Source organism: Bos javanicus, chromosome 7 (assembly GCF_032452875.1).
Source record: "Bos javanicus breed banteng chromosome 7, ARS-OSU_banteng_1.0, whole genome shotgun sequence".
In the NCBI taxonomy this organism is placed as follows: Eukaryota; Metazoa; Chordata; class Mammalia; order Artiodactyla; family Bovidae; genus Bos; species Bos javanicus.
This window is the reverse complement of record NC_083874.1, coordinates 44,116,387-44,135,308: the sequence shown is the minus strand read 5'-3', so window position 1 is coordinate 44,135,308 and position 18,922 is coordinate 44,116,387. Positions and strand designations below refer to the sequence as shown.

The 18,922-nt window shown below is 41.1% G+C and overlaps 1 protein-coding gene and 1 long non-coding RNA gene across 2 annotated transcripts in view; one reads left to right on the top strand and one right to left on the bottom strand.

Moving 5' to 3' along the window:
• The window catches only part of HSPA4 (heat shock protein family A (Hsp70) member 4), a 54,010-nt gene extending 41,055 nt beyond the window's left edge, over positions 1-12,955 (bottom strand). Inside the window, exons 1-3 of the mRNA XM_061423482.1 lie at positions 12,551-12,955; positions 2,218-2,275; positions 239-379 (exon numbers count right to left, since the gene is read on the bottom strand). Of these exons, the coding sequence (XP_061279466.1) occupies positions 239-379; positions 2,218-2,275; positions 12,551-12,657 (306 nt within the window). The 5' untranslated portion in view covers positions 12,658-12,955. The remainder of the gene's footprint in view (positions 1-238; positions 380-2,217; positions 2,276-12,550) is intronic.
• Positions 12,956-13,038: 83 nt separating this feature from the next.
• Positions 13,039-18,193, top strand: LOC133251260 (uncharacterized). Its single transcript, XR_009737548.1, has 2 exons — positions 13,039-13,635; positions 14,684-18,193. It is a non-coding gene; the product is annotated as an uncharacterized LOC133251260 (long non-coding RNA).
• Positions 18,194-18,922: the final 729 nt, after the last annotated feature.

Below are 18,922 nucleotides of genomic sequence, written 5' to 3'. Positions count from 1 at the left end.
GTTCGATTCCTGGATCAGGAAGATCTGCTGGCAAAGGGTAGACTATCCACTTTAGTATTCTTGGACTTCCCTTGTGGCTCAGCTGGTAAAGAATCCACTTGCAATGTGGGAGACCTGGGTTCGAGCCCTAGGTTGGGAAGATCTCCTAGAGGAGGGAATGGGTACTCACTTCTACACAGTCATCTGATGACATAAAATACTGTATTTCAATCATATGGCATTATCTTCAGAACCTTACCTTTATACCTGTTAACCCAGTGGGCAACTGCACAATATCATATGCAAGTTTGGATTTTTCTGCCTCCACAAATGGATCAGAGAATGCTCGGCCATGGAATCTTTTAAATCCTTGGACTGTGTTCTTTGCATTGGAAATTACCTAAGAGAAAGGATATCAGAGTCAAAGAGTAGAAAGACTATTATAACAGCAATTAAATTGGGGGAGGGGGGGGAGATTCAAAAGTCTCAGGATTAAATCAGAATCCTTTTCATGCCACAAACTTTCCTTCCTAGCTTGTTTCCTTCAGCACTAAACCTTTATAAATGATGCCTTCTGAAGGGAGGAGTGACGAACCTATACAGGTCACACAGTGGCAGGCTAGGACCAGAGCCCAGTTTGTCTTACTTCCTCAGTAAGACAGATCATTACCCTTGTAAAAATATTTCCTGTTATTAAACTTCTAATGAACATTTACATTAAATTTTTATCTTTTAAAAACTACCTGTAGTTTGTGATTCAAACTTTCCAGGAGTCAATCCAACAGTATATATTAATTCAGTTATTCTAGTGAATGAAACTGAAACTTACCATAAAGAAAAAACAGATGACACTAAGCCCACAAAGATAAATGCAAATAAACTGACACAGTATTATTTATCACAACAGAAAACTGGAAAGAGCCTAGAGGGTCAACAACAGGGAAATGAGTAAATAAATTACAGTCTATCCATACAATGGATAAATTATTTTAGAAGTCTGGAGACAAGTATCTATATGATATGATGTCACTTTCTTAGAGTAGGGGAGAAAAACATTTATATGCTTATAAAAGGTTACACATTAAGATAATAACAGTGGTTTTTGGACAGTGGTAGTATGCTAACTTCTAAATGCCTTATACTTGTACACCTGCATTTCCTAATTTATCTCTAACAAAAACTACTGTAATTTATGAAAAAAATGCTGGCAAAGATATTCAAAAACTGAAAATGAATTTCTGCTCAAGACTTATGGACTCTTCTTCCCAATGCAGGACTGCAACAAGTCCCAGGGAAAAACAACAACAGAGCTCCTCTGAATCCAATACGTCAAAGGCACAAACAGAAGTTCTTTTGTAAAACAATATGAGGCCTCCAAAGTCAGGCTCTGCTTCAGTAAGCTGCCAAGAAATTTAATACCACAATAACTATGTCAACCTAGAACTAGGCAGCCAGTTTAGTATAACGACTATTCTCAATAATGAAAGCAAGTTTAAAACCAAAACAGCTCTGTATGTGCTACCTGCTGTCTTCTAAAACATCTTGAACTTTCTGCAACTTATAAAACACCCAATTTAATTAAAAATCAATTGGTCAAGCACCATTTGGGGGGGGCTTATAAACCTTAGGCCCAGACTGGTCCAGAAAAAGACAGTTATTCATTCTATTATGTTGCTCCAGACTGAACTATAGAAAGATCTAACATGCAACTCCTTAATTTTATACAACCTCAGGCACTGAGAAAAATACAACTCTTCAGGTTCTGCTGCTCTGCTTACTGAGAAACAAGCAAATAAGTCAGGCTCCTGGTTTAAAAGTAACCTAATGGTAAGTGTGCTTCTCCAAGTATGCTCTCCTTCCTTGAGAACCTTGATCAACAAGGTCAAATCTAGACACAACACTGACCCTAAATATGAGTAAGATGAAAATTCAACAAGACAGACTTTACCGATTAAATACCCAGGGGAAAAAAATTGTTAACAACAACTCAGGAACAAGTAAAACCTTGCTTTAACAGTATCTAGGTAAAACACATCCTGGTAGTTTGCATTAAACAGACCACTGTTCATGCTATTTTAAAAGCTCTTTGCTTCTCACTCAAGTGCATGAGAATAGGTTTGTCTCTCAGTTGTACACGTGGGGGCTCCCAGTGCTCCACACATAACGGGCACTGAAAGAGCTGCTGCACTGGAGGATGGACCAACCACAGAAATAAGTATGAGAAAAACAGAACTCTACCTGGCTTTTAGCTGCTGCTCCAATTGAGCGATTCTTAGGTCCAAAAGAAATGCAAGCCCTAAAAGATAAAACAAACATTTAAGCATTAAACCTTACTGCAACATTACATCCAAAACCAGAGCGGACAAGATTTCTGAGTCTCAGCCAAAAAGCCCTGTTTTTTAACTGCACACAATAAGTCTATGATTTTGACCTTTCTACTGAGTAAAGCTGCCCATGGAATGCACTGCTTCTTAGAATAATGGGAATTCTGTAACTGAGATGTTGAAGCACAAGTCTGATATGACCATCTGTCTAAAATACTAGAGAGAGGTGGACTAACCAGTCTCCACTATCCTCTAATTCTTCAAGTCTGGTGTTCAAAATTCCAACATAAAATAATATGCTGTCATATTAATACATCCATTAAATGTTCTTTGTGTTTTATAAACAGCTCATAACTTCGCCAAGAGAGTAGTCTACATGCCCTGAAAACAACTCTTATCTTATTGTAAATATATGGAAAGTTATTTTTCTAGAACTAGTTTCCAAGGACTCAATTTTTCTTTTTTATTTTTAATTTCTGACAAGGAACTTCATTCCCACTTCTGAACACATTCTTCCAAATCAATTCATATACTGCCTGCTGGTTTCACCTATATGACACTTATTTTAGAAAGCAAAATTGATACCTGCTTAAAGGTATAAATACTTTAAAACACTGTGTTTAAGCTTAGAAAGTCAGTTATACTTGGGAGTTGATGCCTTTGTTATCATGGCTTCTATGCTTCTCCCTGTGTTTCACTCTGGGACCTTGCCTGTGTTCCCTTTACTCTCATATTCATATGTTGCCTCCCTTTCCAGTGGCAGATTTCTCTCAAACTAAGATCAAATTCACCCATGCCACCCAAAAAATTCTAAAAGACAAAGTTCTTCCCAGAGTCCATTTCCCCCTCAGGTTAGTAAACCCTTCTACTCCTACATTATTACTGAAGTAATAAATTGCTTATGTGCACTATCTTATTTAATCCTCATAAGCACCCTATCTTATTTCTACCATATAGAAGAGGAAACTGAGTCCAAAAAAAGGTATTATAGGTAAATGTATCCCAAGTCATAAAATCTGAAAACAACAGGAGTCAGGACTATAGATCATTTCTCCACTAGCTAGCTTTGATCTCCCTAGCCTCCCTGGACCCCTAATTCTTCTAATTTAGTGGAATGAGTAGGAATGAGAGCTCTGGCGCCATTCTGCCTTGGTCCAAATCTGACACAATAATTAAATAGAACCATTTTACTTAGATAAACTTACTCTGTGCCTCAACAGCCCTTTCCAACTCCCAGAGCAGTTATAGCCAACTATGCCCTGTATCCGTACAGCATAGTCTGGGATCTCATGAGATTTCCTATGAACTCTAAGCTCTATGGGCCAGGAACATGCTGGGAGAGCCCTTCAAGAAGCACAGGTGTCAAGATCAGCCTTCCTGCAAATAGACGACCTATCACTTAAAAAAAAAATTTCCTGAGTACTACTTACCTGTCTCTCCTATGGTGGTGCTAGTAGTAAAGAACCTGCCTGTCAATGTGGCAGATAACAGACGTGGGTTCCATCCCTGGGTCATGAAGATCCCGTGGAGGAGGGCATAGCAACCCACTCCAGTATTCTTGCCTGGAGAATCCCATGGACAGAAAAGCCTGGAGAGCTCCAGTCCATAGGGTCGCAAAGAGTCGAACACAACTGAGTGACTGAACACTCAGCCCATAAAGTCCTTTAGGAAACTTCCCACTGTAATGTCGTCCACTCCATTCACCCTCTCCACTGCTTCTAGCCCGTGCATGCAAACATACATCTTTCTAAAAGCCATCAGATCTGAATTTCTAAGATGTATCCCAACAAAACTAAAAGCCCATATTATTTATCTTTGTTTCCTATCTCCTCAAAACAGGACAAGCTCTAAGCATGAAAAAATTAATGTCCCCAACTTTACTGTATGTCCTATTGAAGGTTTAATTTTCTATTCTACCTTGGTAACTGTTTTGCTTCTACTTATCTTCCAAACAAAACGAATTACCAACATATAGGGTCCAGATTCCTTAATGTAGAACTTAAGGCCTCTCATAATTCCAAGCCCACTCCCACTTGCCAGCTGCATCTCATGCACACAGTGCCTCAACACAAGTCAGTCTTCCCATCTTCCTGCTTTGCGCTATCACTTTCGCCACCTGAAATGCCCTGGTCCTTCTAAACCTCACTCATTTTCCAGAAACAGCACACACTTTGTGATGCATTCCCAATCCCTCTCAAGTAAAAATTAATCACTTCAACCTCTTACAACTTACTGGACTTTGGGCAATGCAAATGTAGAACACTTCCACCACCACACAATGTTCCACTGTGCAGAGCTGCTCTGAGTAATGTTCTCTTTGAAGTCAGTTAACATTTTCACCTACCCTTAAAAACGACATATGCCTTAACAGTAGTAGCTTGCAAGTGTTTCACAGATTTTGAAAAGCCGAATACAAGTTTGTCTCAGTTCAAATTATTCATCCTCTTATTTGTCTATCCATGCCCATGCTACAAACAGTTCCCCACTTCTGCTACAAAGCCATCAAATCTTATTAATGGAACATCAATCTTTACCACATAATACAGCAATCACACCTCAAACAAAGCACAGCTCTTGTAAAGTACTGGCAGAGTTCACACTCTTATCACATTGTAGAAAATCATTATTATTATATAATTTTTACATTCTAAAAAAGTTCTTTAACAAGCCAACTATTACAGTACAGAAAGAAATCCTTGGCTTTTCCACTCTATCAACTTGACTGAGTACAACATATGTACAGTTTGAAGGGAAAAAAAAGGGCTCAGGCTCTAGAATTAGACAATATGAGTCTGTCTGAATCCCTTCTCTATCTTTCAAGCTGTGTGACCTGTGGTATTTAACGTCTCTGAAATTCAATTTGCTCATCTCTAAAATAGGGAAGATTACATATGGTTGCTCTAAGGACTAAATTTGTTGATCCACTTTTGAAAGTGAAAGTCGCTCAGTCGTGTCCAACTCTCTGAGACCCCATGGACTGTACAGTCCATTGGAATTCTCCAGGCCAGAATACTGGAGTGCGTAGCCTTTCCCTTCTCTAGCGGATCTTCCTGACCCAGGAATCGATCCAAATCGAATCAGATCCTGCATTGCAGGCCGATTCTGTACCAACTGAGCTATCAGAGATCCACTTTTAAAGGGCTTTATTATTAGAGACTGGCACACCATAAATAATATTAGCTATTATTAATCCTCCAACAGTTGCAAGTTTTATACAAAAAATATACCAACTAAGGCTTAGTGGTTAGGATTCAGGGCTTTCACTGCAGTGGCCTGGGTTTAATCACTGGTCAAGGAACTGAGATTCCACAAGCTGAGCAGATGGCCAAAACAAAACTAAAATATACCAAATAGTTTGCCCTGAATGTTCTACTTCACCTTCTCAAACTATTTACTAAAACCCACTCAGTCATCTTTAAATCGTAAGGAATAAAAAATCTACCATTTCCTTCTCAATAGGACAAGTGAATGAGATCAGTATGTTAAACAGCACTAACCGCAGAGGTTTTTCAACTACAAGCTTACACTTACAAATATTTATATGTGAAAAGGGCCCAGAAAGATTAGGTCAGATATTGGGGCCACCACTAGAACAATCTCATTGCAGAAAATTAGCGAAGTGTAAAGAAGAAAAGAAGTATTATCAGCAACTCCACAACCAAAACCCTCCCCCCATAAATGGCCACCACTACCATTTAGGTAAATATTCCTATGCAATCCTAATAAATAATTATTTTAAAAACAGAAGCTACATACCCCCAGTAAATTTGTTTCTCAACAAACACACTCTAAAATCTTCAGTGACTGAATAATTCTGTCCAAGTTTTGATAGCGAACCAGATATTTAAAATAAACATGTACCACTTACCACTCACCAGGATATTCAAAATTTGCACACAGCCTATATGGAATCCCCATGTATGGCAGAAAGCCTATCTTTCATCCAAGCAGGTCAAGTTCTCTTGTTTTACAGCTTTCATTTTTGAACCTTTGTATGCCAGGCAGTGCACTAAGCATTATACATTTGCTTCTCCCAAACACTGTGAGAAAAGAACTATTACTGACCCTACTTTGTAAATGAAGAACTGAATAAAGGCGTTATGTGCCTAGAAACATAACTAATATTAGAGTCCAGCATTCAAAATCAGGACTATCAAACTCCAAATCCTATCCATAAACATACTGTTGTATTGCTTACCAAACCCTCTAGATTTATTCCTACTTCAACAGTGGAAACAGTGGCTGACTTTATTTTTTGGGGCTCCAAAATCACTGCAGATGGTGACTGCAGCCATGAAATTAAAAGACACTTACTCCTTGGAAGGAAAGTTATGACCAACCTAGATAGTATATTCAAAAGCAGAGACATTACTCTGCCAACAAAGGTCCGTCTAGTCAAGGCTATGGTTTTTCCTGTGGTCATGTATGGATGTGCGAGTTGGACTGTGAAGAAGGCTGAGCGCCCAAGAACTGATGCTTCTGAACTGTGGTGTTGGAGAAGACTCTTGAGAGTCCCTTGGACTGCAAGGAGATCCAACCAGTCCATTCTGAAGATGAGCCCTGGGATTTCTTTGGAAGGACTGATGCTGAGGCTGAAACTCCAGTACTTTGGCCACCTCATGCGAAGAGTTGACTCATTGGAAAAGACTCTGATGCTGGGAGGGATTGGGGGCAGGAGGAGAAGGGGATGACAGAGGGTGAGATGGCTGGATGGCATCACTGACTTGATGGACGTGAGTCTGAGTGAACTCCAGGAGTTGGTGATGGACAGGGAGGCCTGGTGTGCTGCGATTCATGGGGTCACAAAGAGTCGGACACGACTGAGCGACTGAACTGAACTGAACTGATACTTTCACTCAGACTGTCCCAATCCTGTCTTCAGTATTCTAATCCTACTTGCAAGTCCCACTCCTGCCTTTCCATATCACCCCATCCCCGACTAATGTTCTCTCCATTTAACTTGTACTTAATTAAGGTATGTACTTAATAACTTCACCCGTAACTGTACTCTATGCTTATTCTTTTTACTTTTGCTTTCATACTTCCAACTAGACTGATTGCAAGAGCCCTCCACAGCAGGGCTCTTTATCTTCCACTTTCTCTATACTCCACACAAAGCCAACTTAATGCTGCTAAAAACAGTAGTACTCAAGACACTTGCTACTTGACTGATATTACTTTTCCTCCATCCCAAATTACAGGTTGACATCAAAAAGTTAATTTAAATCAAGTTCAAGATATCTCTGTTCTAATCTCTAAGTCCTAGAAAAAATAATCCATTTAAACTAGGTAACAATGTTGTTCTCCTTCCTGGGTATGAGATACCACTGACCACACATTTACGCACATTCTAATAGGATATTATGAACAGCTGCAACCAGCACAGATCCTTAAAAGGTAGCTTCATGTTTATATGTGTGTGTAGAACTGTTCTCAGGATATGAAGACAGCTGTTGCTCTAATTCAACGTTTTAAACAATATAAGAAAATGAGTTTTACAGAGAACCTACAATAGTATTTAGACTATTAAATAAGAGATAATGGCGAAACTGGCATGAAAATGGTTACATTAATTAGTGTATCCCATGATCACCGTCTTAGCCCTGAGCTAGAAAGTACCCAAAACAGTATCAAACAGAACAACTCATACTTGCAAGATATGCAGTTCCTAAAGAACTAAACTCCTGAGTCAGTAAGATTTGCACATTAAAAGCTACATATCTGATAAGTGCTAAAGGCAAAGTTCCGTAGATTTCCTTTTACTGTCCCAGTGTAGTCCATTAATAAAGAGAAATAATAAAAAATACAAAAAGGTAATAATAGCAGTATTAACACACACTTAGGGAGTATTCTAAATATTTTATGTAATTTTAACTCATAATCCTCACAAACTCCAGTGAAACAGAGAAATCACTTATGTTCCTGGTATGAATTAACCTCTTAAATTTTTGTAAAGTATTCAGGCAATATGCACTGAAATTCTAAGCATATATATCCTTTGTCCAACCACATCTGGAAATCTATCCAACAAAAAGTATTAACATGCAAACAAATATAAAAGACTACTTGTTGAAGATTATTTCTAATTGCAAAAATTTAGAAACCACCTCAACATTTGAGTAAAGCATGTTCAAGTCATAATATGGACTTATACTTGAGGTGACTTCGTATTTACTGATTCTGAAAGATGTCTAAAACAACTGAAATAGTTACAAAATATTGTATGATCCTGTTTACACAGGTATATCTGTATATTTACAAATATACATATATATTTATATGTATATTTGTATAAATACATTTATATTTATACATATATTTGTATAAACCTAGAAAAAGTCATGAAATGATATATATATGTATGCTATGCTAAGTCACTTCAGTCGTTTCCGACTCTGTGCGACCCCACAGACAGCAGCCCACCAGGCTCCCCCGTCCCTGGGATTCTCCAGGCAAGAACACTGGAATGGGCTGCCATTTCCTTCTCCAATGCATGAAAGTGAAAAGTGAAAGTGAAGTCGCTCAATCGTGTCCGACTCTTAGCAACCCCATGGATTGCAGCCTAACAGGCTCCTCCATCCATGGGATTTTCCAAGCAAGAGTACTGGAGTGGGTGGGGTGCCATTGCCTTCTCCGATATATATGTATAGAATAGCAAATAATTAGATAAGAAACAATTTTACTTAGTACTTTATTTTGTTGTTGTTGTGGCAAACAAGTATTTTGTTAAGTCAGGAAAAAAAGTTATATCGGAAATCCAATTTAGAACCTGATGACAAAGTTTCTGTCGACTATGCCCACCAATTCTGTATACAAGCTTTTATTTTAGTTCTTAAGTGAGTCTTTTTTTAAACTACTTTGATAACCTTCACAATTAGATATGGGAAGTCTAAGTAGTTTAAAGCTTTAGTTAACAAATCAACTTTCCTTTTCATTGAACCCAAAAGATCCAAGTCATCTTGCAGCTCTACACAGATCTACAACATGTAAAGACATTTATTCTAGAGAGAAACACTTTTCTTGCACAAATAACGTATCAGAAGTTAATCTGCCAGTTAACCAGAACCTATACTTATTTTCAGCTTTCGCTCTCAAGGGTAGTTATTAATAGACAATTTCATCTCTTCAAATTCCTACGATATTGTTTTATTAGGAACTAAGTCCATGAAAATGATAATATAAACTATTCATACACAGAATGCTTTTCTTAGGTAATTCATCTCTACCCTATAAACTCTGCATAATGCAGTCCAACTAACGCCTGTAAAGTCTGGCAGTCCGTTAACATTTCAATTCCAAAGCTTTAAGGTTGTACTCTTTCTATTGTAATAATCCAACTAAATATAAAAATAGGTTTTCCATCTTATACCAAAGCCTATGGTCATAAAATGTCAACACTCATAATTTAGAACTCCACAGTTTATCTCTAAGCCACCCACACTTTCCTCCCAGTTCCATACCAGTGGAGAGCAACAGCAACTCCCACATGGACCAAATATTGCAGTAGCCTCCTAAGTATCCTCGGGTGCATCAGGCTTCTCTCGCCCTTCTCAAATAAATCCTCTCTCCATAAAAAAAGCCAATCACATTTTTAAAGTATCAATTGAATCACCTCCCACAGCACCTAGATAAAAATCTATGATTTGCTCCACCCTGCCTAACCTCTCTCTAGATTCAGTTCAACATTCCTTCAAATGGCCATAATCCCCTCAGTAGTGTCAAGTGTGCCAAGTTCAGGTCTTCCTCACTTGCTATTTCTTCTGCCTGAACAACTCTTGCTCACTCCCACCATAGATCTCCATGGTAAAACCCTATTCATCCTCCAGGTTACATCTTAAATGGCACTTTTTAAAGAATGCTTTCCATCACCACCTCGTATCCACTTAAATTAGGTCCCCCATCACTGTTTTCCATACTTTCCCATCAGCGTCCTTACCACAGTCATTATACATTTAACATTTGGTTTTGCCCACTAGCCATGTGTCCATGATGGAAGGATCTTATTTGCTGAGAAAGCAAGATATCTTCCAGGTAAAATTCAACCAGCGCCTCAAAAATGGAAATCAAATCCTGTCGTACCCACATATTGAAAAGAGTTACATCTACTGCCATACCACTCTGAACGCTCCCGATCTCATCTGAAATGCGTTACTTTCATCACAACCAACCCTCCATTTCATTCCACTCTCACACTCAAGCAAATCTACATCAGTCCCCGTGTATCTTTGAGGTTTAAATCCATGCTTTGGTAATCACTACTTTAAAAAAAAAAAAAAACCCAACCTTTCTGCCCCCATGTTCTACTTAACCAAAGACTCCAAGACAGAAATCCAAGCTAATCATAGTTCAAAAATTACTTGAATGTATGGCATCTAAGTTTCCAAGAGATATAAGGAAAATATGTAAGAAAAACTATTTTTAAACATTCTTTGTCACAATTACATGGTCTATCTATCCTTTTCTGAAACAACTCTTTCAGTTCCAAATAATGAGATTCACAGTAATACTGTTACAGTTCCTATTTGTTTAAAGGAGAAAGAGGGCTCATCTTTAAGAGGCTAAAAAGAAACGTCAGGAACACTTCATTCTAATACTTTATATTCTTACCTTTGGAGCTAAATAAAATATGCTCACTTCTAGGTGGGAAAAAGACCAAAAAGTTACATGATTAACTCAGTGCTCTAGTCCTTTTAACTTCTTGAGGAAAACTATCTCTACAGATGAAGCACAAGAGGCTCCAGAAAGACAGTAACAAATAGGAAATTAATGCTTAAATACTTAAAAAACTTCAGTGTACAATACACTTGCCTGGAAATACAAATTAGACGCACTATTACAAACTATGAAGATGGGAGGGTGGGGGATTGGGTTGTGGCTGTTAATGAGTGCAGGGTTTCTCTTGTGGGGTAAAGAAAATATTAAAATTGTGTTGATAATTGCACAATTGTAACTACACTAAAAACAAATTGTACACTTTGAAAGAGTTAACTGTATGGTATGTGAATTATCTCTCATTAATGCTGTTAAAAACTACAAAATTGAGAAAGGAACATCAAACTGAGATTTTGAATCTGGGATGGGTTTTCGGGCAAGCACCTGGGTTAGTCTAAAATAAGAGGTAGAAATCTGCTAAGTTTAAGGAAAATGTTGTCAGCCCCCTAGGTAGCAAAGATCAGTCTGGCAAACGGAGCAATCGAGTTGGCCAGAAACCTATCGCTGAACAAACGTAACAAAAGTCAGGGTGAAAAAGGAGCCTTAGAACAGAGGCCCTTAATGAGACACAATGAGAACCAAACAAATAATACGAAACTTCTTAAAAGATTTTGTCCAAAAGGAAGACAATGATTGAAAGGTATCTCTATACAAGTAGATTCTTTCTTACCCTATCCAAGGAAAAACGTGGGTGAGTCATGATTTTTTTTTAGTGCTGTGTCTTTACTGGTCCCATAACTTACTATATAGGTTCTTTTAAAAGTCAAAGTGAGCCCCTGAGTCATTCATTAACAATTGGGGCCAACACCCTGGCTGGAATGTATATTACCGTAAAAGTGGAACGCTGTTGGGGTGGATGCGCACAGGATAGCAGAAAATGACCCAACACAGTTCAATATACTGAAGCGACGTGAAAAACCAAAGTGAATGCAAAGGTATCCAAAAGGCATCGATTTTATTGTATCTTTTTCTGAATCTGTCCGTGCCAATCCAATCTTGAGATCTCCGGCGCTCCAACTCCCTCTCTTCCGGGCGCCACCCCACCCCCACTCACGTGGGACTCTGGCCGCTGCATGGTCTTACCGCCTGCCGGCAGATGCCAGAAGCGGTTCAATTAAACTTTTATTAAGCGCTTGCTGTGTGCAAAGCCCCGAACTCTGTGCTGGCCTGAAGAAACGTTAGTACACCCCACGCCTACAATGTGCCTTCTAAAAGAGGGTCTCGGTCCATCCCACATCCCAGGCCTGCCTTCCCTCCAGTTCCTACCCATGGCCTCCACTAGTCCAAGGAACCACTCACAGCCCTTGTTCGGCCAGCCGGTCACAGTAAAAAGGCGTCGTCCTTAGCGCAGACCCACAAGAAGGGTCGCAGCCCCTAATGACCTAAAACCCAATGGGGTTCCCCTACCTACCGGAGCCTCGGCTCGGAACGGAGGTGACTGCCCGGTCCGCGTTCCCCAAACCGCGAGGGTCACAGCTCGGACAAGCGCTACCTCCCCACCCCCAGTGCACGCGGCTAGCCTGGCCCACACTCACGGCGTGCAGCGGTCGCTGTACTCATTAGCGATCGTTTCGATGCCGCCGGCGCGGGCGACAGCGACGTAGCAGCTCTGGAACCCCAGGTCTATGCCCACCACCGACATGGCGCCGGCTACAGCTCAGGCTCCAGCCCAGGTCCGGCCGGCAAGACAAGACACGGACCCCGGCGGGGCTGGCGCGCAGAAAGCTGGCCGCGTGGGACAGGGGGACCTGGGATAGTGGGGGACGTGCGAAGATCCACGCGAGCACCTAGGGTCTTGGAAAGAGGGCCGCGCTGAGGGCACTGCTCAGGCCGGCTCCGGCTCAGCGGCCGCAGAGTGGGCGCCGGTAGCGGGGGCGGAGAAGATCTCGAAAGATCTCGTTGCGACGAGAGTAAAGCTGCAGCGCGAGAACTGCGAGGGAATGTTCTCGCGAGACCCAGTCTCAGCAGCCTTTCTTCCTGAGGCTCCGCCCCCCAGTTACGTACAAGAGTGCGTCAAGCCCAGGCCCGAGAACCAGAGGAGCGACGGGGAAGCTGAAAGATAGTTGGGAGGCGGAGCTAGTCACTGAGCCTGCGCACAGAACCCTCCGAAGCACTCCCTTTAGCGTTAAAGAGCCGTGGAGCACCTCCCTTCCAGTAGAAAGTAGGAGGGAGAGCAGGTTTGAGGCAAAACACTGAGGAAGTGCTTCTGGCCTACTTCCGTCTTTTTTCTTTATCTCAAAGGAAGTTCCGGTTGTGACACCTCCTACGCCCCACCTTGTGTAGGGAAGTGGGATCGCAAACTGATTTTCAAAGTCCAGAGGGACTTCTCATCTGCTTTGCTTGGGGAAGGTTACTGGGCAAAAGAGAAGGCCTCCTTTGAAACGCGACCCTCAGCAGAGTGTTCGATCGAGCTCTGTCAAAGACAGTGCCCTCCGCACCGGAGGCCGGGACTCCACCTTTTTTTTTGTTCGTCAGCCTTGTCACACCCTTTTCTGAACCACTCTTGCTCTTAGGTCAGATTGAGGAGCCTACGGCACATAAGACTTTCAGCCCCCAACCTATTCTAAGCACAAGTCTTGAACTCGATGCCTGACACACAGAAATAGATGACATGCTCCTGGTAAGTGGCAGGATGAAATTTGAAGGTAGCAAATCTTCAGGGCCCCTTACTTGCTTGGGCATCTGGAAGAGAGAAGCTTCTGAAAGTGGCTTCCAGGTGTGGAAGGGAAGCCAGCTGGCAATCAGGAAGCAATTCTAAGTATTGAGCATTTCTGATGAATTGCTGAAAGATACCTCAGAAAATCAGGAGTCTGAATCTCCATGTCTCCACTAATTTGATGTGATGTCTTGTTACAAGTCGGACACGACTGAGTGACTAAGCACAGCACCTTGTTATAAGTATTTACTCTGATTTTTTTAAGGGCCGCTGACACTGAATAAGCTGAAGTCCCCTAAAACTCAAATCCAACTGATCACAAGAGTAGCTAAAAGAGTAAATGGAGTCCCAGTGACTAGTAGCAAGTTTGAGCCACTCATAATTGGGAGGGGGGAGGCAGAGGAAGCTTTTTGTGTTTGAATTTTTCTTATTTTGCCATAAAATATGAATTTTATTTCATACCTGCTACCTAAGAAAGCCCCTCAGTCTCTAAGAGCAATGCCTAAATCGCATGTTGTATGCCTTTAAACTCGTTAGCTACTACATGTGGTGGTTTAGCCCTTAAGATGTAGCCTACTGTTTACGACCCCATGGACTGTAGCCCACCAGGCTTCTCTGTCCATGGAATTTCCCAGGAAGAATACTGGAGTAGGTTGCCATTTTCTTCTCCAGGGGGTCTTCCCAACTCAGGAATGGAACCTGGGTCTCCTACATTGCAGGTGAATTCATTACCAACTGAGTCAGGAGAGAATCACCACATGGTTCTCACATTTTGGCTGAATCATTCCTGATTTTGTCTTCAAAAACAAATACAGAGTGTGCCCTTAGGCTATAATAAGAGGTGTAGAGACAGAAAGAAAGAACCTTTCAAAAAGAGGGCAAGGACAGATGCTATACACCCCTATTCACAGTGTTACCACAACACCCAAAGTTGGGAATATCCAAATGTCCCATGATGCATGAATTTTTTTTAGCACGTGATATATACCCTGCTTATTTAATTTATATGCAGAGTACATCATATGAAATGCCAGGTTGGATGAAGCACAAGCTGGAATCAAGATTGCCAGTAGAAATAGCAATAACGTCAGATATGCAGATAACACCTCCCTTATGGCAGAAAATGAAGAGGAACTAAACAGCCTCTTGACGAATGTGAAAGAGGAGAGTGAAAAAGCTGGCTTAGAACTCAACATTAAAAAATGAAGACCATGGCATCTGGTCCCATCACTTCATGCCAAACAGATGGGAAACAACGGAAACAGTAAGAAACTTTATTTTCTTGGACTCCAAAGTCACTGTGGATTGTGACTGCAGCCATGAAATTAAAAGACTTAGAAACTTGCTCCTTGGAGGAAAAGCTATAACAAACCTAGACAGCATATTAAAAAGCAGAGACATTACTTTGCCAGCAAAGATCCATATAGTCAAAGCTATGGTTTTTCCAGTAGTCATGTATGGATGTGAGATGTGACCATAAAGAAGCCTGAGTGCCGAAGGATTGATTTTTTTCAACTGTGGTCTTGGCGAAGACTCTTGAGGGTCCTTTGGATAGCAAGGACAGATCAGTCAATCCTAAAGGAAATCAATCCTGAATATTCATTGGAAGGACTGATGCTGAAGCTCCAATACTTTGGCCACCAATGTGAAGAGCCAACTTATTAGAAAAGACCCTGATGCTGGGAAAGATTGAAGGCAGGAGGAGAAGGGGATGACCGAACAAGATGGTTGGATTGCATCACTGATTCAATGAGTTTGAATAAGCTCCAGGAGACTATGAAGGACAGGGAGGCCTGGCATGCTGCAGTCCATGGAGTCGCAGAGTCAAGACACGATTAAGTGACGGAACAACAAACTCACCTATGATGCAATATTACGCAGACTAAAAGGAACAAAATCCTAACACACTGCAACATGAATGAGCCTTAAAAACACCATGCTAAGTCAAAGAAGCTAAACATACAAAAAACAAATATTGACTACGTTTACACCAGGCGCTTAGACTAGGCAAATTCATAGAGATAGAAAATAGAATACTGGGGAAAAAAACTTTTTAAAAAAATGGGATAGTGGTCACTAGGGGCTGACTGGTACAGGAGATGCAGGTTTGATTCCTGAGTTAGGAAGATGCCTTGAGGAAGGAATGGCAATCCATTCCAGTATTATTGCCTGGAAAATCCCATGGATGGAGGACCCTGGCAGGCTATAGTCCATGGGGTTGCAAAGAGTCGGAGGAGACTGAGCACACATGCACACACACATGCGCGTGCAAAGGGCTGGCTGGTAGTTGGGGTTAAAGAGTTATTGTTTAATGGGTACAGTTTCAGTCTGGGATAATGAAAAAGTTCTGAGTGGATAGCAGTGATAGTTGCACAACAGTGTGAACATACATAATGCCACTGATTTGTGCTCTTTAAAATGGTTATAATGGGGCTTCCCTGATGATCCAGTGGTTGAAAATCCACCTGTCAGTGCAGGGGGCCCCTGTTCAATCCTTGTATGCCATGGAGCAACTAAGCCCATGCATCCCAACTACTCCAGAGCCCACACTCTGGAGCCTGCAAGCCATAATTACTGAAGCCCTTGAACCTAGAGCCAAGGCTCTACAGTAAGAGAAGCCACCACAATGAAAAGCCCACATACAGCAATGAAGACCCAGTGAAGCCAAAAATAATTAAATAAAAATAAATGAATCTTTTAAATGGTTAACATGGTAAGTTTTCTTATGTATATTTTGTTGCACTTAACTATCCTTCCTCTATCTCCTATTTTTTTCCCACCTAGATGGATATAAATAACACCAAAGATATTATTGACCTTACTTATTACAGAGTCCTGTCTCCATCTGTCTACTCTGGGTTATTAAGCACTGGACAAACATAAACCAGTCTGTAAGCAGACTGGGTGGGGGAGGGGGGCAGTTCATGGAGAAAGAGAACCAGGCATGGCTTTCTTGATCTAAGAGAAGCCATTTTTGGCGGAAGACTTTTTTTTGACCTATGCCTGGGCACAATGCTTTTGACTATGTGGATCACAATAAACTGGAAAATTCTGAAAGAGATGGGAATACCAGACCACCTGATCTGCCTCTTGAGAAACCTGTATGCAGGTCAGGAAGCAACAGTTAGAACTGGACATGGAACAACAGACTGGTTCCAAATAGGAAAAGGAGTACATCAAGGCTGTATATTGTCACCCTGCTTATTTAACTTATATGCAGAGTACATCATGAGAAACGCTGAGCTGGAAGAAGCACAAGCTGGAATCAAGATTGCCAGGAGAAATATCAATAACCTCAGATATTCAGATGACACCACCCTTATGACAGAAAGTGAAGAAGAACTAAAAAGCCTCTTGATGAAAGTGAAAGAGGAAAAGTTGGCTTAAAGCTCAACATTCAGAAAACGAAGATCATGGCATCTGGTCCCATCACTTCATGGGAAATCGATGGGGAAACAGTGGAAACGGTGTCAGACTTTATTTTGGGGGGCTCCAAAATCACTGTAGATGGTGATTGCAGCCATGAAATTAAAAGACGCTTACTTCTTGGAAGGAAAGTTATGACCAACCTAGATAGCATATTAAAAAGCAGAGACGTTACTTTGTCAACAAAGGTCCGTCTAGTCAAGGCTATGGTTTTTCCAGTGGTCATGTATGGATGTGAGAGTTGGACTGAGAAGAAAGCTGAGCGCTGAAGAATTGATGCTTTTGAACTGTGGTGTTGGAGAAGACTCTTGAGAGTCCCTTGGACTGCAAGGAGATCCAACCAGTCCATTCTAAAGGAGATCAGTCCTGGGTGTTCATTGGAAGGACTGATGCTGAAGCTGAAACTCCAGTATTTTGGCCATCTGATGCGAAGAGCTGACTCATTGGAAAAAACTCTGGTGCTGGGAAAGATTGAGGGCAGGAGGAAAGGGGGACGACAGAGGATGAGATGGTTGAATGGCATCATCGACTCGATGGACTTGGGTTCGGGTGGACTCCGGAGTTGGTGATGGACAGGGAGGCCTGGCGTGCTGCGGTTCATGGGGTCGCAAAGAGTCGGACACGACTGAGCGACTGAACTGAACTTGCCCTGTTCAAACAGGTCTCAGTAATTAACAATCATTATCATAAGGAAAATGAGGGAATGTGGGAATAAAGGAAAACTAGTCAAGAAACAAAAGTTCAGCCATAAAAAACAGAGTCCTGGTTCCTTCTCAAAGGATATACATAATCTGATACACATCTTTTGAGTTCTATGGGAACTAAGGCCCCCGCCCAGGTGGAGGATGGAATGATGACGTTTCTTTTCTGACCCTTGTGGCTTCACTCACAATGTGTCTCAATTCTGTGTTGAGAATTCTCAGCTAGAACCCCTTCATGAATATGCATACACCACACAAGGCCTTTCATGGATATGCATGTACCCTTCCTTAGCTTAAAACTTCCCCAATTTTGCTGTTCAGGGAGACACTGTTTTAGAAAATATCCCCAGTGTTCTCTGTTCTAACTGCATGTAATAAATCCTTTTTTCTCCCCATCTTTGGCTTGGTTGTGATTTTTAGCTCAACATCCACCAAAAGTAGAACCTAGTTTGCGGTTAACAAGCCTACCCTAGGGTGAAGTGCCTAAACTACCTAAAAGATCACTATGTCTGAGTTGTGGCCTCCCTGTCTTTTATCTTGTGGGAGGCCTGGACAGCCTTTAGCTAAACTGGCAGAAACACATCCCTGATCTGTCTCAAACTTCATAGCTACCTGTCTCATTTGCCTTGGCACAGCTTTTAGTTTAAAATACCATTAATACTATCAATCCTTTTAACAATTTGTCCTTCTCAAAATAAAGTATAGCTAACATCCATCACACAAAGTACTCAACCTGCTAAAAATAGTTTCCCTGATCATCAAACTTATAGCTCAAGAGGCTATTCTGGGATATTTAAATAAATGAAGTCAGAAAGAAAGTTACTTAAGAATTTCAAAGAATAAAGGGACAAGTTGCCAAGAATCAATTGTAAAGCAGTAAAGTTGCCAGAATGTTTAATGTTAAAGATACCTTAGGTGTAGCACAAGTTCTTTTCATTTAGCAGAGCATTTTGAGTATTTTAGAAGGAACCTGTTAAATGCCTTTCTCTGACACAATAATTGAATATAGACTTCCCTGGTGGTCCAGTGGTTAAGAATCTGTCTGCCATTGCAGGGGACATAGGTTCGATCCCTGGTCCAGGAAGATTCTACATACCACCAGGCAACTAAGTCTGTGGGCCCAA